General features: G+C 37.2%; 1 protein-coding gene across 7 annotated transcripts in view; it reads right to left on the minus strand.

The window, feature by feature from the left end:
- Window positions 1-6,063, minus strand: part of HDAC9 (histone deacetylase 9) — a 580,466-nt gene extending 574,403 nt beyond the window's left edge. For 4 of the 7 annotated variants that reach the window (XM_065883434.1, XM_065883438.1, XM_065883439.1 and 1 more), the window contains exon 1: window positions 5,430-5,487. In XM_065883434.1, coding sequence (XP_065739506.1) covers window positions 5,430-5,451 — 22 coding nt within the window. In that variant the 5' untranslated portion in view covers window positions 5,452-5,487. Of the gene's footprint in view, window positions 1-5,429; window positions 5,536-5,892 lie in introns of those variants that run through there. The other 3 variants (XM_065883429.1, XM_065883432.1, XM_065883431.1) reach the window with 2 other exon arrangements.
- Window positions 6,064-24,695: the final 18,632 nt, after the last annotated feature.

Below are 24,695 nucleotides of genomic sequence, written 5' to 3' on the forward strand. Positions count from 1 at the left end.
AAAATTTGCTTTCTCTCCTACAAGCACAATCTCATAGTTGTTTAAAAAGGATTCAATTTTTGCCCCATTAACCTTACTATGCTTTCTCTACTTCTGACTGAATTTCATTTTTTGCTTTTGTTTCAAGCTCATTTTTTCATTGAGTGGGTTTCCCTGTCAAGCAGTCTAGGTCATGTTTGAGAATGTCGAACTTGCCTACCTATTTTCTCTATACTTTAATAACATCTGCCCTGGGTGGAACACTGTGTTGTACTTCTTTTTCAGCTTCAGAGATTTTTCTCCATTATCTTCTGGCACTGAGTGCTGGATAAGTTTGATAAAGCTTCTAGAGTTTCACACATTCCCTTCCTCCCCCCTCTCCCTCACTGTAGATCTTTGCCTTACCTGCCTGAACCCCTGAGGAATTATTTATCATTTGAAATTCAATAGCCCAGTTAGGCTGTGTCTCTGTGATGAGCACTTGCAGCAAATTTTCCTAAAAGACAGGAGTTCTTTCAATCTGCAGATTTCTTTTTCTTTTTTCCTTTTCACTGAAATAATCTTTCTTCATTTTTACAAAGTGATCTTCTATTTCAACGTTTTGGAATATCAACTTCAAGGACATAAATAATCTTTTTGTTACACTGTCTTTGTCTTTCTTACTATTGACTTCTCTCCAATTGCTTTAATCCATTTTCCTTTTTCATCCCTGTCTCCAGCCTTTCCTCTTTGTTGGTAAAGATTGTCACTGGTGCCTATTGTTTCCCGCTGTTTCTAATGAGTATTTCTCTTCTATAATCATCATGTTTTCATTCTAAATTTGTTTCCCTAGACCCAAAATATCCTTTTCATCCCATTCTACTGTTTTATCAATATCATCTCATCTCTGAGCTCTTATTTTATGGAATTTATTTTCCTATTTGTGGGGAGCAATTATTAGACAATTCCATGGATTCAGTGAAGTTGATTTTTTTTTTCTTGGTGGGATCTATAAGATTAGTTGGGGAAGGGTATTTCAATGCAAAGAGCTATGGGTCATTTTCCCAATTTAGAGTGTTGCTCTGAAGTCTTCATTTCTCCAGAGACATAGTGTTTGTTCACCTTCCTCCATTTCACCAGTTTCTCTTCCAGAATCCTTTCTACTATTCCTCAGTTACAAGAAAAAACACCACTGCCACCAAAAGCTGAGGATATCCACTCAGTTTGCTTCTCTCCAGATACGGGAACGTTAGTGAGAATTTTCAGGAAGTTGTCCTCTTGTCAGTAAAATTCTAAGGAGGAACAGGATTCAGCCCTGTTAAGTCTCTCTGTTCTGATCAAAGATCCCTGCCTCCCTTTTCCCCTTAACTACCAGTTTCTGAGATATGTTGCATTAGGTCATATCATTTTCTTCACTCAGTCAGTGCTAAGCATTGTGTATGGGATTGGGGGTGGGTTGCTGGCTTATACTATTTTAGGGTCACTTCATCATCTATCTGTGGTGAGACATTATGTCGTACATTTACAAATTTCTCATCTCCAAAATCAAAACTCGCCACTTTAAATTCAGAACTTGGGCTTATTATATTCTTGTGAGGGGTTTTATTGAATTTTCTTACTTAAAGCACATAGCAACAATTATGCCACCTGTGTCACCCACAGAAAAAGAAAATACTCATTCTTGTCCCCATCCTCAATGGTCCTACTTATATGTAGCTTTTTGATTGCTACGTATCAAATATTTCAATTGATAACAGCCTTGTAAATGAAGATAACCTGAGTTAGAGAACAGCAAAAATAGTAATTATGGGGAATACCAGAAGTGATTCTTGACATGACAGGAGCATTTCACAGACTTACATTTTCATAATTAGATTCTGCTTTCCAAGTAGACATAAATGACTACTGAATCTAAAATGTTCCTTTTCCCTCGACAATACACACCACGGAGATAAAAGATTCTGAAAGGGTAAAGAAACATTTTCCTCAAAAGAAATTCAGAATTTAGATTTAAATGTTTTTCTTTTGTACCCAAAAATAAGAATGCATAGTGAAAACACGACTTTTCCTTATTGTAAATGTATTTTACACTGATGCTGTACAAACTCTAGGAAATTCTTTCATAATAATCATCCCAATATTGTCTGGAAAGCTCTGCTGTCCAACGCATTAAGCAACATGCCTGGCAACAGAACACCCCGAATTCTGCCAGCTACTGCTGAGTGACCTGAGTCAATGTTTGCACATGCTTCAGCTTCTGCCAGTTATCACTTATATTGGCCCACACAGGCCACAAAAGTGGAGACCGACCTGGCAAAATGTGTCACTCGTACCAAATTCCGAGATTCAATATTATAAAGCTTTTTATTAAAAAGATATTAACAGACTACATTGTAGAACCTAATTCTACTTTAGATGTCTAGCCTGACTGGGTCAGTATTAGGAAAAAAACGGAACCATATAAAACACTTGCAATTTAATCGCATATAAAGAGCCCTGAAGAAAAAAGTCATCTAGCTTAATGCACAGTATCCAACACAACTAGAAAAACAAATGGGAACTCTAAAACAACGACTAACAGCAGAACAAAGCTTTTTAAACAATTAATCTCAAGAAATCTGCTGTTGGGATCTCACTGTTCAATTACATATTCTGCAGCTTCTTTGCCTTTGACTATTAAGATGACATTTCACAGAAAATACACACATACCCATGCTACTCTGATTTAAAGTCACCATTTACCCAAGGAAAGAATTTAATTCTTATCAGAGCAGGGAAACAAAACAAAAAGCTGATTTATAAGATAACTAAAGAAAATTTATCAAAACTAAAAGTCATTCCCCCATGTGACATGCAATCTAGCTCATCTGGCTCATTCAGCAAGATAGACTTTGGTATTGAAGAGCCAGAAACCCAGATTCATTCATTAAAAATAGCAATAATAACAGTGAGTGCCCACGTTAATGACATGTTACCTTTGAACTTCACAGAAATGTCAAGAGGTAAGCAGGAGGACATCATTATTCTTCAGTTTACAGGTGAGTAAACCAGTTCCACAACTGGCTAGCAGCAGAGCTCTAGCTAGAACACAGAGCTTTCCACTCCTCGAGCGGTGCCCCCTCCACCCTGCACTGCCACAATATATCTTTTTCTCTTTCAGATCCAAAGACTCCAACCATTTCTAAGCCTATCAATCACATCCCTGCCACTGGTCCAAAAGCCAGCTGAACAAGATTTGTAGCTAAATGTGGACAAACACACCCCTAATTTAGCAATTAACTTAAAGGGCCAATCCTATTGATATGGGTCACCAGCATCCCATCACCTCCCCCTTCTCCTGTATCAGTGATACCCAAAGTTCGCTGCATATTAGAATTGCTCAGGATTTTTAAAATCCCAATGTCCAGGATGTTTCTAATACCGTTTAAATCAGAAACTCTAGGGGTGGACCCAGACATCGGTATTTTGTAAAATACTCCTGGTGACGGCACCTTTGAGAGCCACTGTCTCAGCAGTATACAATAAAAACTAGGAGAATTAAATTTAAGGGCATATAATAATATATTAAACAGAATCAAATGTTACAGGACATGGTGGGAAGAATGCAAATGTTTTTATGTTTCAAATTTTAAAAATAAATAGAACTTGGAGTTTTTCCTTATTTATATCAGACAGGTTTGGGAGTTGATGTCAATTGACATCACTTTTCGTTTAACAGCTGGTGCTTAAATGTTGCTTCCTATAAAACTGACAATAGCACAGACAGTCTCAAGCGCTTCCCTGCTTGAAAATACTGTTGCTTTGTATAAAAATCATTAAATGTCAGGAAAATGACAATCTCAACTGAAATTGGAGTAAATTTATGTATGATTATCAAAGACGCTGAGAAACAGTGAAGCTTGCAAACACCTGTAGCAAGGTTCAATGCCAGCAGACAGTATCTGCTTGAAAGGCACAGCTTTGTTTCTACCACGTGAAAGAAATAGTAAACTTGTAATACAGAGGTAAGGACTAGAAGGATAAAGTGTAGTACTGAAAAGACATCTAAAATAGTAATTTTTATAGAGTTGGTGGATATTTAAAAAATAAAATGCTAAGTGACCAGTTCCATCAGAGACTTTCCGGTTGACCCCTGCGCAAGCTTTTGTCAACTTTACAGCTGCAAAGATAATAAGCCATAATGAAATTCTGGTACGTTTGCTTTCCATAAGCAGGCACTACTAATTAATGTAAGTCCTGTAACTTAAGTGTAAACACACCAAATTACACAAAATTGATATTTTATTCTGATTCATTGAAAAATTGGGGTCAACAGAAGCACCTTAAAATCATCCTAAGTAACCAAGGTTTAAGAAAACTTGCTTCAAACATAGATCCAGAGATGAGAAGGTGTTCAATACTAAAGCAGACATTATGCCTACCTGTGGAATATTTCTTTCCATTCTAGCTCTACCAAGTAGAGGCTGCCTTATGCCGCATTCTTTATCATGGAAACCTAGGTGGTGATCTATAATTACGAGTAAGTGCACATAGGAACACAGAAGATGTGAGGGAGAACTTTAAGCCAATTTAGATGGAAGAACTCAGAAGAGAAACAAAACAAAAAGTCCCCCCAAGCTTTAGGAACTAGCTGTAGGGAATAAATATGAAAAGCAACAATTACAAGTATGTGTCATCGCCTGGAGAGTCTGCTCTTTTAACAAACAGAAATTGATGAAGTTGACAAGCTTCATCTTCCATCAGCACAGCTCCTTGAAGGCACAAGCACATACACGGGGAAACTAAAAATCGGAATCTGTTACTGTTATTCTTTAAAACGTTGCACCTGCATATAACACCTTTATATGTGCGTTATGCCCTCGCATCTGCCTGACAATGTAGACTCCCCAAATGTTTTGAAGAAAATTAAAATAACCATCTGCTAATAATAATTTCATCCTTAAGCAGTTTCATTTTGGGCTTAGGAGAAAAAGCCACAATTAAAACTACCTTCACAACTCCTGTAGCAAACACATTTCAGAAGGTAGGTCTATAAATAGATGTGCTTCTGTAGGCACGCTGTAAATATAAAATCATCCGGCTAGAGGAGACTGCAATGTAAGCCGCAGCCCCGATATGAACTTACCTGATTATTTTAAAGTCCCATCAGAATACCCTTACAATCAGTACTCATCTCCTTTTTCTAGTGGCATAGTCAGGCAAAACACCCCCAAGTACATTTTACTTATCTCAGTCCCATCCTTCATCAGAAGCTTAGAGATTTCATTCAGAAGCAGCCTGTCCCTGAGCAGACTGAATATTCACAGAAACAGTAATGGAAGGGATCTAAAACCCTCCTAGACGCCAAGAAAATAGCAACATCAACACCAAAAAGCAGCAAACCCTTAACAGAGGTGCTTTCCAGAGCTTCATTTCCCAAGTCAACCCCTTCTCACACGTAAAAGGTCTCAGTTATGAAAAAAGGGTCTTACCTGAGCTGATCATACTGTGCATTCTCTGCTGAGCCAAGAGCTGCTCTCGTCCAGCCACCCCATCTGAAGAAAAACACGAGTCAGTCTCATAAATTGTCTGCAGCATACTCCAATCACTCTTACTTCAGCTACTGAAAGATTCATCGCTGCTCAGTGTACGGGCCCCAGGAGTTACCCTGGCTGGTCCTCCCTCCACCCCGAGGAAAAGAAGCAGAGGATCAGCTTCAACAATGGTTTCCTCTCTGTTAACACACACTTTTCAAAAGACCTGGACACTTTTCCCACGTTACCAACCTGTGTACAAAGCAGAAAGGACCGAGTGGATGCTAAGGCTCTCTGGAGTTTAGGCTACACCGGAAACTAAAAGCAGGTGGGAACTAGGAATGTGCTTCGGGGTTATTGCTTTGTCAAAATAAGTAGAAAAATATTAACTCTACCCACGAGAAAAAGAAACCAATTAAACCTGGCTTTTAGTTCCTCAGGCTGCTAGAGTTTCGTTGTGAGAACCGTCAGTCAGTCCTGCAAGTGGCTTCAGCCGGTGCCCTTCTCCTATCTGTTTGTGTGTGTCTCTTCCCCCTCTCTGGTCTCTCTCAGCTCAAGTTGGCTAAAGCTAGTGATAATGCATTTGCATATGAATCAACAACAGCATGGCCCACAGGCACAGAAATAGAACAATGGTCGGCCTGAGCCAAAAATAGGTCAAGCATGGCCGAGTGATTGGAGCCTGCATTAATGCATTTAAAAATACCCCAGCAAACCCAGCTGTCCAGCCTCTATCTTTCAAACCATAATTCTCTATTGCAGGGCCTTAAAAGCAATTAACTCTTTCCTCCCTCCAAGCTTGCTTTTACACACTGTTTCCATACTGGCGATTCGCTTCCAAAGAAAGGAAGGGGAAAAAAAAAATTAAGAATCATAGTTCTAAGAGGGCAAATGCACATACATTTCATTTCATTTTATTTTTGTAGTATGTGTTTTTGGAAGAGAGAGGAGAGAAGTGCAGAGCTCTGTATTGGTTCTAAAATAATACTGGAAGCTTTTGCTCATAATGTGGTTTCTGCCTCACCCACGCTCAGCAATCCTGGTGTTCTATTTTTGTTGCCTGTTTCTCTGGCTACACTGCAGTTGGCTGTAGCACTAGAAGCTTTTCTGCCTTCTAGTTTTAAGACTGACAGGAGATTTAGTAGAGGTAGTTTCAGAAAACAAGCACACCCCAGAATAAAATGTTTATGAAGGACTAGCTTGATTTTTTACTTGCTATTTTTGTAAGGCAATTGTCCTGTTTCACAAATCTTAATGTAATCTTAGTACCACCTATCAATTTTATTGCATTCAGTTTCTATTATATCTAATATATATATATATATGTATATACACACAGCTTAGACCTAAAAACGTTCCCTCTATTTCAGCCTCTCAGACTAAATTCAATTCACCTCCAAAAGTAAATGTTGATACTTTATTATGGATGGTGCAGAATTACAGATTATATGCACCTGTGGATCAATAAATAAATATGGTCAGTCCCCAACTATGAATGTTCTGCATTCATTTCTACACTGATTGCCTGAAACACAGACCTCACTTTTCTATAGAAATAGCATTTATAATAGTTGATAGATTCCCAGACCAACACACATTGTGGAATTCACCTGTACATGAGCTATATAGTATTTAGTACTAAAAATTCTATGGTCTCTGGTGTACAGTTAACATCATTTCTATCTGAGATATAAATTCTGCATCACAAATTGGGTTGCTAGCATCTAGCCACTCCCAAGAGCAAACCCCAAAATGAAAAATCCACTGGTCATGGGAGCTCTTCTCCTTTTTCTAAACTAGATCAGCAAGAAAAAATAAAACTCCTAAAGCATTAGTAGCAACAGAAAAGGAAGGGGAAACAGCAGAGCGTTTCAAGGTTCCCAGGATGATCTGGTGAAGGAGGGATCTTGGTCAAGCAGAGTGTGGGGCAGAAGAAAAAGAACACGGAGACAGACTTTTGGTGAAAAGGAGGAAGCATGTTATGTCATTAGGCAGATAACTCACTGCTGAAGAAAATGGCACTGAATTTTCCTACTTTCATAGATTAACTCCTACTTACTGTGCAATTATATTTGAACAGATAAATTATAAGAATTTTTATAAAAAAGTTATTCCAAATTACATTTGACTTAAGCTAAACATGAAAATCTTATGTTCCTGTCAATGGGTAAAACTGTTTAATTCCATCTGCTTTTGCAAGTAAACTTTCACTCAATTAAGAAACTGGTGTATAAAATTACAGGGATGGAAATACTGTGGACCTGGCAATTTATCTCAGAGATTATGTAAGCAACCACAGCATTTTAGACCTGGGAGGAAATTTAGACATTGTCTATCTATAATGATATCCAAACTCTCTGTCCCCCAGGATGCCAAGGTACCTGGGAGTGGACTAGGTGTTCTCCAGAAGACATTCTTCCCTGAACCAGGGCAGCTTCATTTTCATCTGTTTACATTTGCGTATGTAAGATTTGTTTTGAATAATGACTTCTTATATTAAGAAAAAAATATGGTGATAGATGGTAACTAGACTTATCATTGCTATCATTTCGTAATGTATAGAAATATACAATCATTATGTTGTGCACCAGGAACTCACAGTGTTGTAGGTCAATCATACTTCCATGTCAAATAAACTCATAAAGAAAAAAAGAGATCAGATTTGTGATAACCAGAGGTGAGGGGTAGGGGGATGGGAATTGGATGAAGGTGGTTAAAAAGTATAAAGTTCCAGTTATAAGATAAATAAGTACTAGGAATTTGTAATGTACAACAGAATAGTTATATTATTATATAAAACATAATTAATATATGATTAATATAATTAACACTGCTATGTGTTATATGAAAGTTGTTAACAGAGTATATCCCAAGAGTTCTCATCACAAGAAAAAATTTTTTCCTTTTCAATTTATCCTGTACCTATATTAGATGGTATATTAGATGAATGCTCACGAAACTTATTGTGGTAGTCATTGATGATGTATGTAAGTCAAATCATTATGCCCTACACCTTAAACATACAGTGCTGTGTGTCAACTATATCTCAGTAAAGCTGAGAAAGGAAAGGAAGGAAAAAAATAACTGAAATCCACTCCCCTAGTACAAATGATCTCCCTATTTTACACATGAAGAAAGTAAAGAGACTTTTTAGAGGGTTATGAAAGATGCAAAAGCACTCATGAATGGAGTTATGACTGAAGAGACTTGCTTAGTTTCAAACAGGTACTCTAGCTAAGTAGGTCTAGCATTCATGTTTTCCAGTCCACCATCTTGTCCCTTACAATGCAAATAATTATCGGAGATATTGAGAATAAATTTTAATATTATCTACTTATGAAAAATAGAATCACTCTTAATTGTCTCAGAGTGGTTTTAAACAGAATATGTAAAACTAGTGATAAACATAAGAGGGACAGCAAAAATCCTAGTACAGATCTTCCTTGACTTAAAATGGGGTTGCTTCCCGATAAACCTCTAAATGAAAAACATCATTAAGTCAAAATGCATTTAATATACCTAACATCATAGTTACCAAACATCATAGCTAATCCTAACCTACTGTAAACATGCTCAGAACACTTACAGAAGCCTACAGGAGGACTAAAGCATCTAACACAAAGCATATTTTATAATAAAGTATTGAATATCTCATGTAATTGAATGCTGTGCTGAAAGTGAAAGACAGAATGGTTTTAAGTGTATCAGTTATCTACCCAGTGATCACCGTGGCAGACTAGGAGCTGTGGCTCACTACTGCTGCCCAGCATCTTCATAGAATATCGAAATTTCAACTGTGGTTTCTCCTGAATGCATATTGTTTTCGGACCATAGTGAAGCTGAAAAATCGTAAATGGAACTGAAACTCTGGGTAATGATTAGCCAAATCCATTTCACCTGCCTGGACTAATCAAGGTGTTTTAAGATTTGCATGTCCTCCAAGAGCAGGTGGTCTACACAATAAGATGTTTGCCTGAGTAGTTTTCCAGGAACTTGGAGTCAGCTGCATGTGGTTTGAGCTGAAGTGGTTAAGACTGGGTAAGACCACGGACTCTTCAAATGGGCATGCCGAGGGCCCGTGAGGTGACCTTTTGAACTTGCAGAGGCCTGTAGCTTTGTTATACCAGCACCTAAAGACAATTCCCGCACCTTTTTCCAATCACCTTTCCCATGCTCCCCACGCTCCTGAGGCTCCCCATGCCTCCCATGCCTCAGACCACCCTGCTTCTTTATTCTTTATCCCATTAATACCCCTAGCCCTTGGCCTTTGAGATTTGTTTTCCTGTCTCCTCGCTGGGCTGCCTTTCGAACAAGCCCTCTCTTTGCTGCAAATCTCCAGTGTTTCAGCGTACTGGCTTGCTGTGAGTCGGGCAGGACGAACTTGGTTGGGTAACTGAACCACTGACGCTGGGGACCATCTGCGTTGACGTAATACACATCTCTTGTCGTTTTACATTTAAATCATGCCCTCAATCTACAAAAAATAGTCTCAAAGCTTTAATAATAATAAAAAATAAAATAAAATAAAACTCAAAAGAGTTAGTAATTCTCCATTCTCAGAGGTACCAGGAGAGGGCAATCCACGTAGAACAGTATAAATAATGGGTCTTCTTCATTTTGACCAAGTTATTTAATTTGAGGTTTATTCATATTTCATCCCTGCATTCTTTCAGCATTTTTTGCCATTAGCAGTCTTGTCTTTCAACTCTTGATAATGAAAACTTAGAGTGAAAAGACATTGGACGCTTATCATAAAATAGACACCACTTGTTTCTGGGAGGAAAAGATAGCATTATTAAAACCTACCACCAAGTATATTGATTACGTCTATTATCCAAGAACTTAAATATTAAGAATGTTGAGGTAATGCTTCTCATATCATCTCAACAATGTTGGTAAAGAAATGTGACTAAGTTTCTTTCTAGGTATTTATAAAACCAATTTACTGACAAGGAAAAAAGATAATAAGTTTTATATTATAAGAACAGTAAGAAGCTAATACAAATGTCAGCCTAGAACAGCTGGGCAGTTTTTGAAATTGTAATATAATAAATTTTAATTCAATTAATAAACATTTTGGAAATTGATCTAATTATATTTTACATTTATTTAAATAATAAGTGAAAAAGAATAGGGCAAAAAACCAGGTTCCCAATATAATAAAAAATGGGAATGGGCATCGAATTCTAATGCAAAATGTCATTCAAGAATAATTATGATAATTCCAATTCTTTTTATGGGTATATAGGCAAAACAAAAAAAATTAAACATTTAAATTCAATTTTAATTAAAATTTAAATTATGGATTAAAAAAACTACATGTCATCAAAATATTTCCACAAATAACATGACTGAAGACTCCACTGGAAAAAAGGAAAGAAGGTAGTAGAACCTAATTTATTCTACCACAATAATACATCCTCTGTTCATCTGTAATCAAGCACAAACTTTTCATGCAGTACCAAAACTTATGGTTCTAGAATCCAGGTGCAGTAAGATTTAAAACTTGTTTGCCTGAAGTACTGAATTGTGCTTTACAAGAAAGCTACAAATTACTCACCAAGAGCTGTTAAGTCCTCCGCTCACTCTTTCTCACTCATGTTGCTGTTGCTCCCATCCTCACATTTCTCAAAGTACTGTCACATCAGTAAAGTTAAACACACTTGCCTGCAGGCAACTGACTTGATTCCTAGATCCCCGAGGAACAGGAAGGAGAGGGAAAGTATAATGTACTAATTTTTACTCTGAACTAAGTAGCTTATTTTTCTGAATTTTCTGTCTCTTATTAAATAGTGGACACTAATTTATGAGTGATTCCTCTGTACCGTAACAACCTAATTGGCTACCAAATGATCTTCAGAAAAGGAAATCTTGCCTGGACCCAAAGGGTCTGCGAAAACACATTAGCAGTGAAATTCCAGGAGACTGTTCCATAAGAAAACAAAACAATAACTTCAACAAACCTCTAGAATTATTTGCCTTGCTCTGATTGAAAATCATTTCTTCTCTAACTCTTCCCTTCAAATTGGATGTGCTGATCCATGATTTATTCTATTTTTAGCAGATTAAGAGCATCAGGATCATCAGGGAACTTGTTAGAAATGCAATTTATTGGGCCAGAACTACTAAATGAAAATCTCTGGTGGGAATCTGAATTTTACAAGCCCTCTCAGTGATTCTGATAAACAGTGAAGTTTGAGAACCAGTAGATAAGACCATTCTTTCCAAAGCAATGATTAGATGGCTAAAGGTATAAATAAATTATCTATTTTGGGTCCAATTTCAAATTAAACATTATTATTACAGAATACTTTTTCAAAATGAAAATAATTAAACTTGCTAATAGACTGAAGAAGACCACTTAATATTCAAGGTATGAAAAGACCATTTTCTCTTTTTAACAGCATCTACTTTGAAATACTGGTTTGTATTTCAAATTGTATAAGCTTGGCTAACCTATGCTATGTTTACCAAACTGTATGTACAAGGTATTTATAACACCACAAACTATTAGTACAAATGTTAGTTTCAAGACAAAAACACTATTTTGGTCTATAGGGCTATGAAAATAAAAATTCTGGGAGAATTCCAATTAAGTAAAATTAGCATTCTAACTTTGCTATTTGGTATGCCTCAAATTTTTAATTTTATATTATACTACAAAGTGTGTTTCATTATTATGTAGCTGTACCTTTAATATTTATCATTTTGGAAATAAATGGGATTCTGATCACCTAAAATTAATAGTCATAGTTAGCATCTGGATGGATACTACATTTCAGAGCTGTAATAAGACTAATTTCCACATGCTAATAAAAGTATAGCAGACATCAGAAAATAAACCCAGAAACATCATTTCTTGCCACAAAGATCGAGTGGTATTTACCATACCAAACTATTACCTATCACCAAGTTAAATCAAGAGAATGCTGGGATGCTTGCTTCCAAAAATAGCAAGAACATTTTCTTTTAATGTTGCAATTAAATTCTGACTTCAAAATTCGATCTAGTTGGGTGCCAACTACCAAATTTTAGAAATAGCAAGCACCCAAAATATACTGTACTTATTTTTTGACTGATCAAAACTGTTTATAGCAATGGCATATAATTAAAGTACAAACATTTGCAATTGGCTGTATCACTAAGTTCATCAGACATCCCATGGATATGGAATCTTTCCCATTTCAGGACCCTTAAATCAGTGCCAAGAACAAAGAACCATGGCCTCCAAGGCCATTCAGGTTCTGACCACAACATGACTTAGTAACTTGATCCTTTACTTTCTTTTTCAAAATTCACGAACATACAATTTCTTGGTATTACCCACACAAATCTTTCATTCTTCCATGCCTTTGCACATGCTGTTCTTGTAATCCAGAATGCTTTTCCGCTCTTTCCCATCTGGGAAACTCCTTTTCATTTTTCTTTTTTTTTAAATGACCACAGTTAAAGATTTGATGAAAGTTCATAATAATGCAATTGACAAGGAAATTTAGTTATTTCTGAGATATACACTTTAAAGTAATAACTAGAATTATGACTTATAACATTATACCAGAACATATAAGATTTTTAGAAATTTCATGAAATGTCTGAAACATTTATATTAACATATTTCCATACAAATAACCCAAAGAAAGTTTAGTATTAGTTGTTTTGTTTGTTTGTTTTTTTATACTGCAGGTTCTTATTAGGCATCAATTTTATACACATCAGTGTATACATGTCAATCCCAATTGCCCAATTCAGCACACCACCATCCCCACCTCACAGCGGTTTTCCCCCTTGGTGTCCATATGTGTGTTCTCTACATCTGTGTCTCAACTTCGGCCCTGCAAATCAGTTCATCTGTACCACTTTTCTAGGTTCCACATACATGCGTTAATATATGATATTTGTTTTTCTCTTTCTGAATTTATTCACTCTGTATGATAGTCCTTAGATCCGTCCACGTCTCAACAAATGACTCAATTCCGTTCCTTTTTATGGCTGAGTAATAATCCATTGTACATATGTACCAAAACTTCTTTGTCCATTCGTCTGTCGATGGGCATTTAGGTTGCTTCCATGACCTGGCTATTGTAAATAGTGCTGCAATGAACATTGGGGTGCATGTGTCTTTTTGAATTATGGTTTTCTCTGGGTATACGCCCAGTAGTGGGATTGCTGGATCATATGGTAATTCTACTTTTAGTTTTTTAAGGAACCACCATATTGTTCTCCATACTGGCTGAATCAATGTACATTCCCACCAACAGTACAAGAAGGTATCCTTTTCTCCACACCCTCTCCAGCATTTGTTGTTTGTAGATTTTCTGACGATACCCATTCTAACTGGTGTAAGGTGATACCTCATTGTAGCTTTGATTTGCATTTCTCTAATAATTAGAGATGTTGAGCAGCTTTTCATGTGCTTCTTGGCCATCTGTATGTCTTCTTTGGAGAAATGTCTATTTAGGTCTTCTGCCCATTTTTCGATTGTCTTCTTTGTTTGTTTAACATTGAGCTGCATGAGGTGTTTATATATTTGGAGATTAATCCTTTGTCCATTGATTCATCTGCAAATATTTTCTCCCATTCTGAGGGTTGTCTTTTCGTCTTGTTTATGGTTTCCTTTGCTGTGCAAAAGCTTTGAAGTTTTATTAGGTCCCATTTGTTTATTTTTGTTTTTATTTCCATTACTCTAGGAGGTGGATCAAAAAAGATCTTGCTGAGATTTATGTCAAAGAGTGTTCTTCCTATGTTTTCCTCTAAGAGTTTTATAGTATCCGGTCTTACATTTAGGTCTCTAATCCATTTTGAGTTTATTTTTGTGTATGGTTTTAGGGAGTGTTCTAATTTCATTCTTTTACATGTCACTGTCCAGTTTTCCCAGCACCACTTATTGAAGAGACTGTCTTTTCTCCATTGTATATTGTTGCCTCCTTTGTCATAGATTAGTTGACCATAGGTACGTGGGTTTATCTCTGGGCTTTCTATCTTGTTCCAATGATCTATGTTTCTGTTTTTGTGCCAGTACCATATTGTCTTGTTTACTGTAGCTTTGTAGTTTAGTCTGAAATCAGGGAGTCTGATTCCTCCAGCTCTGTTTTTTTCCCTCGAGACTGCTTTGGCTATTCGGGGTCTTTTGTGTCTCCATACAAATTTTAAGATGATTTGTTCTAGATCTGTAAAAAATGCCATTGATCATTTGATAGGGATTGCATTGAATCTGTAGATTGCTTTGGGTAGTATAGTCATTTTCACAATGTTGATTCTTCCAATCCAAGAACATGGAATATCTCTCCATCTGTTGGTATCATCTTTAATTTCTTTCATCAGTGTCTTATAGTTTTCTGCATACAGGTTTTTTGTCCCCCTAGGTAGGATTATTCCTAGGTATTTTATTCTTTTTGTTGCAGTGGTAAATGGGAGTGTTTCCATAATTTCTCTTTCAGATTTTTCATCATTAGTGTATAGGAATGCAAGAGATTTCTGTGCATTAATTTTGTGTCCTGCAACTTTACCAAATTCATTGATTAGCTCTAGTAGTTTTCTGGTGGCATTTTTAGGATTCTCTATGTATAGTATCATGTCATTTGCAAACAGTGACAGTTTTACTTCTTCTTTTCCAATTTGTACATTTTATTTCTTTTTCTTCTCTGATTGCCATGGCTAGGACTTCCAAAACTATGTTTAATAATAGTGGTGAGAGTGGACATCTTTGTCTTGTTCCTGATCTTAGAGGAAATGCTTTCAGTTTTTCCACCATTGAGAATGATGTTTGCTGTGGGTTTGTTGTATATGGCCTTTATTATGTTGAGGTAGGTTCCCTCTATGCCCACTTTCTGGAGAGTTTTTATCATAAGTGGGTGTTGAATTTTATCAAAAGCTTCTTCTGCACCTACTGAGATGATCATATGGTTTTTATTCTTCAATTTGTTAATATGGTGTATCACATTGATTGATTTGCATATAATGAAGAATGCTTATATTGAAGAATCCTTGCATTCCTGGGATAAATCCCACCTGACTGTGGTGTATGATCCTTTTAATGTGTTGTTGGATTCTGTTTGCTAGAATTTTTTTTTTTTTTTTTGCGGTACATGGGCCTCTCACTGTTGTGGCCTCACCCATTGCGGAGCACAGGCTCCGGACGCACAGGCTCAGTGGCCATGGCTCACGGGCCCAGCCGCTCTGTGGCATGGGGGATCTTCCCAGACTGGGGTACAAACCCATGTCCCCTGCATCGGCAGGCGGACTTCCAACCACTGCACGACCAGGGAAGCCCCCTGTTTGCTAGTATTTTGTTGAGGATTTTTGCATCTATATTCATCAGTGCTATTGGTCTGTAATTTTCTTTTTTTGTAGTGTCTTTGTCTGGTTTTGGTATCAGGGTGATGGTGGCCTCATAGAATGAGTTTGGGAGTGTTCCTTCCTCTGCAATTTTTTGGAAGACTTTGAGAAGGATGGGTGTTAGCTCTTCTCTAAATGTTTGATAGAATTCACCTGTGAAGCCATCAGGTCTTGGACCTTTGTTTGCTGGAGGATTTTTAATCACAGTTTCAATTTCATTACTTGTGATTGATCAGTTCATATTTTCTGTTTCTTCCTGGTTCAGTCCTGGAAGGTTATACCTTTCTAGCAATTTGCCATTTCTTCCAGGTTGTCCATTTTATTGGCATAGAGTTGCTTGTAGTAGTCTCTTAGGATGCTTTGTATTTTTGCAGTGTCTATTGTAACTTCTCCTTTTCCATTTCTAATTTTATCGATTTGAGTCCTCTCCCTCTTTTTCTTGATGAGTCTGGCTAATGGTTTATTAATTTTGTTTATCTTCTCAAAGAAACAGCTTTTAGTTTTATTGATCTTTGCTATTGTTTTCTTTGTTTCTATTTCATTTATTTCTGCTCTGATCTTTATGATATCTTTCCTTCTACTAACTTTGGGTTTTGTTTGTTCTTCTTTCTCTAGTTCCTTTAGGTGTAAGGTTAGATTGTTTACTTGAGATTTTTCTTGTTTCTTCAGGTAGACTTGTATAGCTATAAACTTCCCTCTTAGAACTGCTTTTGCTGCATCCCATAGGTTTTGGGTCATCGTGTTTTCATTGTTATTTGTCTCTAGGTATTTTTTGATTTCCTCTTTGATTTCTTCAGTGATCTCTTGGTTATTTAGTAAAGTACAGTTTAGCCACCATGTGTTTGTGTTTTTTATGCTTTTTTCTCTGTAATTGATTTCTAATCTCATAGCGTTGTGGTCAGAAAAGATGCTTGATATGATTTCAATTTTCTTAAATTTACTGAGGCTTGATTTGTGACCCAAGATGTGATCTATCCTGGAGAATGTTCCTTGTGCACTTGAGAAGAAAGTGTAATCTGCTGTTTTTGGATGGAATGTCCTATAAATATCAATTAAATCTATCTGGTCTATTGTGTCATTGAAAGCTTCTGTTTCTTTATTAATTTTCTGTTTGGATGATCTGTCCATTGGTGTAAGTGAGGTGTTAAAGTCCCCCACTATTATTGTGTTACTGTCGATTTCTTCTTTGATAGCTGTTAGCAGTTGCCTTATGTATTGAGGTGCTCCTATGTTAGGTGCATATACATTTATAATTGTTATATCTTCTTCTTGGATTGATCCCTTGATCATTATATAGTGTCCTTCCTTGTCTCTCGTAACATTCTTTATTTTAAAGTCTATTTTGTCTGATATGAGTATAGTTACTCTGGGTTTCTTTTGATTTCCATTTGCACGGAATAACTTTTTCCATCCCCTCACTTTCATTCTGTATGTGTCCCTAGGTCTGAAGTGGGTCTCCTGTAGACAGAATATATATGGGTCTTATTTTTGTATCCATTCAGCAAGGCTGTGTCTTTTGAGTGGAGCATTTAATCCATTTACGTTTAAGGTAATTATCGATATGTATGTTCCTATGACCAATTTATTAATTGTTTTGGGTTTGTTTTTGTAGGTCCTTTTCTTCTCTTGTGTTTCCCACTTAAAGAAGTTCCTTGAGCAATTTTTGTAGAGCTGGTTCAGTGGTGCTGAATTCTCTTAGCTTTTGCTTCTCTCTAAAGCTTTTGATTTCTCCATCTAATCTGAATGAGATCCTTGCCAGGTAGAGTAATCCTGGTTGTAGGTTCTTCCCTTTCATCACTTTAAGTATATCATGACAATCCCTTCTGGCTTGTAGAGTTTCTGCTGAGAAATCAGCTGTTAACCTTATGGGAGTTCCCTTGTATGTTCTTTGTCATTTTTCCCTTGCTGCTTTCAATAATTTTTCTTTGTCTTTAATTTTTGTCAGTTTGATTACCATGTGTCTCAGTGTGTTTCTCCTTGGGTTTATCCTGTATGGGAGTCTCTGTGCGTCCTGGACTTGGGTGGCTATTTCCTTTCCCATGTTAGGGAAGTTTTCTACTATAATCTCTTCAAATATTTTCTCGGGTCTTTTCTCTCTCTCTTCTCCTTCTGGGACCCCTATAATGCGAATGTTGTTGCATTTAATGTTGTCCCAGAGGTCTCTTAGGCTGTCTTCATTTCTTTTCATTCTTTTTTCTTTAGTCTGTTCCGCAGCAGTGAATTCCACCATTCTGTCTTCCAGGTCACTTAACCGTTCTTCTGCCTCAGTTATTCTGCTATTGATTCCTTCTAGTGTAATTTTCATTTCAGTTATTGTATTGTTCACCTCTGTTTGTTTGTTCTTTAATTCTTCTAGGTCTTTGTTAAACATTTCTTGCATCTTCTCCATCTTTGCCTCCATTGTTTTTCCACAGTCCTGGATCATCTTCACTATCATTTTTCTGAATTCTTTTTCTGGAAGGTTGACTCTCTCCACTTCATTTAGTTGCTTTTCTTGGGTTTTATCTTGTTCCTTCATCTGGTATATAGCCCTCTGCCTTTTCATTTTGTCTATCATTCTTGGAATATGGTTTTTGTATCACAGGCTGCAGGATTGTAGTTCTTCTTGCTTCTACTGTCTGCCATCTGGTGGATGAGGCTATCTAAGTGGCTTGATGGGAGGGACTGGTGGTGGGTAGAGCTGGCTGTTGCTCTGGTGGGCAGAGCTCAGTAAAACTGTAATCCACTTGACTGTTGATGGGTGGGCCTGGGTTCCCTCACTGTTGGTTGTTTGGCCTGAGGCAACCCAACACTGGAGCCTACCTGGGCTCTTTGGTGGGGCTAATGACCTACTCTGGGAGGGCTCACCCCAAGGAGTACTTCCCAGAACTTCTGCTGCTAGTGTCCTTGTCCCCACAGTGAAAGAGAGCCACCCCCCACCTCTGTAGGAGACCCTCCAACACTAGCAGGTAGGTCTGGTTCAGTCTCCCCTGGGGTCACTGCTCCTTCCCCTGGGTCCTGATGCGCACACTACTTTGTGTGTGCCCTCCAAGAGTGGAGTCTCTGTTTCCCCCAGTCCTTTCAAAGTCCTGCACTCAATTCCCACTAGGCTTCAAAGTCTGATTCTCCTCCCGTTGCCAGACCCTCAGGTTGGGAAGCCTCATGTGGGGCTCAGAATCTTCACTCCAGTGGGTGGACTTCTGTGGTATAAGTGTTCGCCAGTCTGTGGGTCACCCACCCACTGGTTATGGGATTTGATTTTTCTGTGATTGTGCCCCTCCTACTGTCTCATTGTGGCTTCTCCTTTGTCTCTGGATGTGGGATATCTTTTTTGGTGAGTTCCAGTGTCTTCCTGTCGATGATTGTCCAGCAGCTAGTTGTGATTCTGGTGTTCTAGCAAGAGAGGAGTGAGAGCACGTCCTTTTACTCCATCATCTTGGTTCCTCCTTCCTATCCTCCTTTTCATTTTAAGAGAATATAATATTTTTCTATGTTCATTAAAATGTTTGTCTATTTTGCTTCTAATTAGTATAACAGACTTTCTTTTAGTGCACATTTATTTCCCTGATAGTTTTCTGTGTGTGTGTGTGTGTGTGTGTGTGTGTGTGTGTGTGTGTGTAGTTTATCAGTTGCATTCTACTACTGGCTTTTCTTTTTTCTTTCTTTAATTGAAGTAGAGTTGATTTACAATATTATATTAGTTTTAGGTGTATAGCAGTGCTTCAATATTTTTTGCAGATTATACTTCATTAAAAGATAATTACAAGATAATGGCTATAATTCCTTGTGCTATATAAATATCCTTGTTGCTTACCTATTTTATATGTAGTACTTTGTTATCTCTTAATCCCATACCCCTATCTTGCTCCTCCCCCCTTCCCTCTCCCCACTGGTAACCACTAGTTTGTTTTCTATATCTGTGAGTCTGTTTCTTTTTTGTTATATACATTCATTTGTTTTAGTTTTTAGATTCCACATATAAATGATATAATATAGTATTTGTCTTTCTCTGTCTGACTTACTGCACTAAGCATAATATTCTCTAGGTCCATCCATGTTGCTTCAAGTGGCAGGTTTTCATTCTTATTTTACAGCAGAGTAATGTTCCATTATATATATGAGCTGTTTATATGTTTTTGATATTAACTCTGTTGATCATATCGTTGGCAACTATTATCTCCTATTCCATAGGTTGTCGTTTCTTTTTGTTAGTTGTTTCCTTTCCTGTGCAGAAATTTGTAAGTTTAATTAGGTCCTATTTGTTTAGTTTTGCTTTTATTTCTTTTGCCTTAAGAGACAGACAAAAAAAATATTGCTATGATTTATGTCAAAGGGTGTTCCACCTATGTTCTCTTCTAGGAGTTTTATGGTTTTAGGTCTTTAATCCATTTTGAGTTTATTTTTGTATATTGTATGAGGAAATGTTCTAACCTCATTTTTTTAAATATAGCTGTCCAGTTTTCCCAGCACCATTTACTGAAGAGACTGCCTTTTCTTTGTTGTACATTCTTGCCTCCTTTGGTGTAGACTAATTCACAGTAGGTGCCTGTATTTACTTCTGGGCTCCCTATTCTGCTCCTTTGATCTATGTGTCTGTTTTTGTGCCAGTACCATGCTGTTTTGATTACTGTAGCTTTGTAGTATAGTCTGAAGTCTGGGAGGGTGATACCTCCAGCTTTTTTCTTTATTCTTAAGATTTCTGTGGCAGTTTGGGGTGTTTTGTGATTCCATATGAATTTTAGGATTATTTGTTCTAGTTCTGTGAAAAATGTCCTAGGTATTGTGATAGAAATTGCATTAAATCTGTATATTCCTTTGGGTAGTATGGCCGTTTTAACAATATTAATTCTTCCAATCCATGAGCATGGGATGTCTTTCCATTTCTTTGTACCATTTTCAATTTCCTTCATCAATGTTTTATAGTTTTCAGAGTACAGGTCTTTTACCTCCTTGGTTAAGTTATTCCTAGGTATTTTATTCTTCCTGGTATAGTATTAAATGGGACTGTTTTTTTACTTTCTCTTTCTCATTATTAACATAGAGAAAAGCAACAGATTTTTGTACATTAATCCTGTATATTGCAACTTTGCTGAATTCATTTATTAGTTCTAATAGTTTTCTAAAATAAATTTATTTATTTATTTATGGCTGCATTGTGTCTTCGTTGCTGCGCATGGGCTTTCTCTAGGTGCAGCTAGCAGGGGCTACCCTTCGTTGTGGTGCACGGGCTTCTCATTGCGGTGGCTTCTCTCTGTTGCACAGCATGGGCTCTAGGCACATGGTCTTCGGTACTTGTGGCATGCAGGCTCAGTATTTGTGGCTCACAGGCTCTAGAGCACAGGCTCAGTAATTGTGCCACACGAGCTTTATCACTCCACGGCATGTGGGATCTTCCCAGACCAGGGCTCGAACCCATGTACCCCGCATTGGCAGGTGGATTCTTTTTTTTTTTTTTTTTGCGGTACGTGGGCCTCTCACTGTTGTGGCTTCTCCCGTTGTGGAGAACAGGCTCCAGATGCGCAGGCTCAGCAGCCATGGCTCACGGGCCCAGCCGCTCCACGGCATGTGGGATCTTCCCAGACCGGGGCACGAACCCGTGTCCCCTGCATCAGCAGGCGGACTCTCAACCACTGCACCACCAGGGAAGCCCGGCAGGTGGATTCTTAACCACTGTGCCACCAGGGAAGTCCCTAGTTTTTTTGTGGAGATGTTAGGGTTTTCTATGTAAAGTGTCATGTCACCTGCAAATAGTGATTGTTTTACTTCTTCCCTTCCAAGTTGGATGGCTGTTATTTCTTTTTCTTGTCTGATTACTGTGGCTAGGACTGCCAAAAATATGTTACATAGAAGTGGTGGGAGTGGGCATTCCTGTCTTGTTCCTGATTTTAGAGGAAACGCTTTCAATTTTTCACCATTGAGTATGATGTTAGCTGTGGGTTTGCCATAAATAGACTTTATTATGTTGAGATATGTTCCCTCTATTGCAATTATGATGAGCGTTTTTATCATGAATTGATGTTGAATTTTGTCAAATGATTTTCCTGTGTCTATTGAGATGATCATGTGATTTATAAGCTTCCTTTGGTGAATGTGGTGTACCACACTGATTGATTTGCAAATATTAAACCATCCCTGTGTCCCTGGAATAAATCCAACTTGATCATGGTATATGACCCTTTTTATATATTGCTGGATTCAGTTTACTAATATTTTGTTGAGGATTTTTGCATCTATATTCATCAAATATATTTTCCTGTAGTTATGTTTAGTAGTGTCTTTGTCTGGTTTTGGTATCAGAGTAATGGTGGCCTCATAGAATGAGTTTTGGAGTGTTTCATCTTCTTCAATTTTTTGGAATAGTTTGAGAAGGATAGGTATTAGATCTTCTTTATATGTTTGGTAGAATTCCCCTGTGAAGCTGTCCAGTCCTGGAGTTTTGTTTGCTTGGAGTATTTTTAATTACAAATTCAATTTCACTACCAGTGACTGGTCTGTTCAAACTCTCTATTTCTTTCAGATTCCTTGATTGGTCTCCTCAACTACTATGATAGATCATTTTCTATCCCTTTATTTTTACTCTTTGAATCCTTTTAAGTATGGCTTTAATAGACAGCATATTCCTGAATTGTTTTCCCACTCATCTCATAAAATCTCATATTTGCTAAGTTCATGGAAGTGAGATAGTGGCCCTTGCTGGTTCACCATCTTCTCAAGAGCAAAGAAGTAGTAGATCCATTTCATCCTTCAGAACTCTGCCCAAAGTTTATCTCCTTAGAAAAGCCTTCCCTGACCTGAGCTGCCATGAACGAGAGGACTTAACTCTGTCCTTACTTCTACCATAACATAAGTCATTGGATATTTTAACATTGGTTACATGTCTGTTCCCTGCACTAGACCTCAGAAAGTCAAGAATAGAGATCTGTCATTCATCTACATGCCTAAGCCACTGCCCAACCTAATGATAAGTACTCTATGTGTGTTGCTTAAATGGATATATGTGAAATGAAATTTCAGAAGTTTTAGCAATTTTTCCTATGCTCTTAAGGCTCTCCTTGGCTCTAATGGCCAGCTTGGATCCTGTTGCAATTATTCTACAGGACACAGTGAAATGACTCTTCTAAAAACATCAAAGTGGGACTTCCCTGGTGGTACAGTGGTAAAGAATCTGCCTTACAATGCAGGGGATGCGGGTTCGATCCCTGGTCAGGGAACTAAGATCCCACATTCTGTGGGGCAACTAAGCCTGCGTGCCACAACTACTGAGCTCATGCACCTCAACTAGAGAGCCTGCATGCCGCAAACTACAAAGCCCACACACTCTGGAACCCACGCACCACAGCTACAGAGCCCACATGCCCTGGAATCTGTGCACCACAACTAGAGAGAAGCCTGCAAAGAACCCGTGCACCACAACAAAAGATCCTGCATGCCTCAGTGAAGATCCTGCGTGCCGCAACTAAGACCTGACACAGCCAAAAATAAATAAAATAAACAAATAAATAATAAAAGCATCAAAGCTCTAGTCAAAAGAAGTTCCACTTTATATTCTCATTGACTTGGGTTCCTTTTCAGTTTTAAAGAGATGCTACATGGTCTAAATCTTTTTAAGGAGGGGCTTTATGTTCACATATTTTCTAAATGAAAGAGAGATATATTCTGTAAACTGGACACTTAGACTTCAGATATTAAGTTATATTTGATTCATGAGGACCATGGAAGCTCTTTTACATGAAGGGCAACTACATAACATTCTAAATCATATGACTTATTAAATGGAGAAGAAGCTCTGGATTCAGACAGAATTTGACTTGAATTCTAGCTCTGTCACTTATTAGGCAGTCATGAGCTATATAGCTTGTATAAGTTACTTAACATTTCTGAGTCACAATTCCCTCATCTTAAAAATGGGAGTATTAACATCTGCCTTGCAATGTTGCTTTAATATTTAGAAATAGTGAATATAAAATTCCTACCATTATGACAAGAACATAATAGGTACCTGGTACACTGTAGTTATTATTATTATTTTTGCACATTATTAATATTGCACACTATTATTACGTAAATAAAGAATAATTGAGAGCCTACTTAGATTTCTATATTCTGAACTAAATTCCTATTTCTCAAGATCAGCTGTAACACTGTAAAACAGAATATAAACATCATTAGTTTCTGCTGTTTCCTAAAGGAAAAAAAATGAGTATATATAAGCTAGATCAGAAAAATTAGAATGGAAATTCTCATTATATTAATTTAACTCTCTAGACTAAACAAACCATGTGTATTCAAAAACTCACTGATTCCTAACTGCAAAATAAGAAATGGAAATAATGAACAAGAGGGTGATTGGTATATGCCAGACTATTTCCTATGTTTACTTTGTAAGGTCAAATCAGATACTTTAATATAAGGAACAGAGATTAATAACAAAACTCACATGAAATACAGACCCTTCACTGGGTACACTGAATTACATTTGTGCTTGTCATTTAATCGAAATCTAGGAATATCTTCAATCCACAATGCATTCCCCCCAGCTAATGTTTTTGTTCCAGATGGCAGTGACTGTGTATTTTAAAATCAATAAGCTAATATTAGTAATTTCATCTGAAGCTATAACAACCTGTTTTTGGTAATGAAGTGGGGACGGTTGTCTTCTTATTTTGGCTATATCTGAAGGAAATTTTCAAAAGTACTTCTGATAAGCAGAAGGGACCATTTGGAAGCCAAACTGAATTATTTTAAAGTCAATATCTTACTTGGATTAAAATTTACTACTTTTGATTATGTGAATTATTAATAATTAAGTACTGACTTGATGGAGCCCAAACCTAGTTAAAGGAAACTAAAGTCTAGGAGCAATTAATGTTCTGAGGACTAAATGATAGGGAATTCTCCAATATAAGTTAG

This window comes from Phocoena phocoena, chromosome 9 (genome assembly GCF_963924675.1).
Source record: "Phocoena phocoena chromosome 9, mPhoPho1.1, whole genome shotgun sequence".
NCBI lineage: Eukaryota > Metazoa > Chordata > Mammalia > Artiodactyla > Phocoenidae > Phocoena > Phocoena phocoena.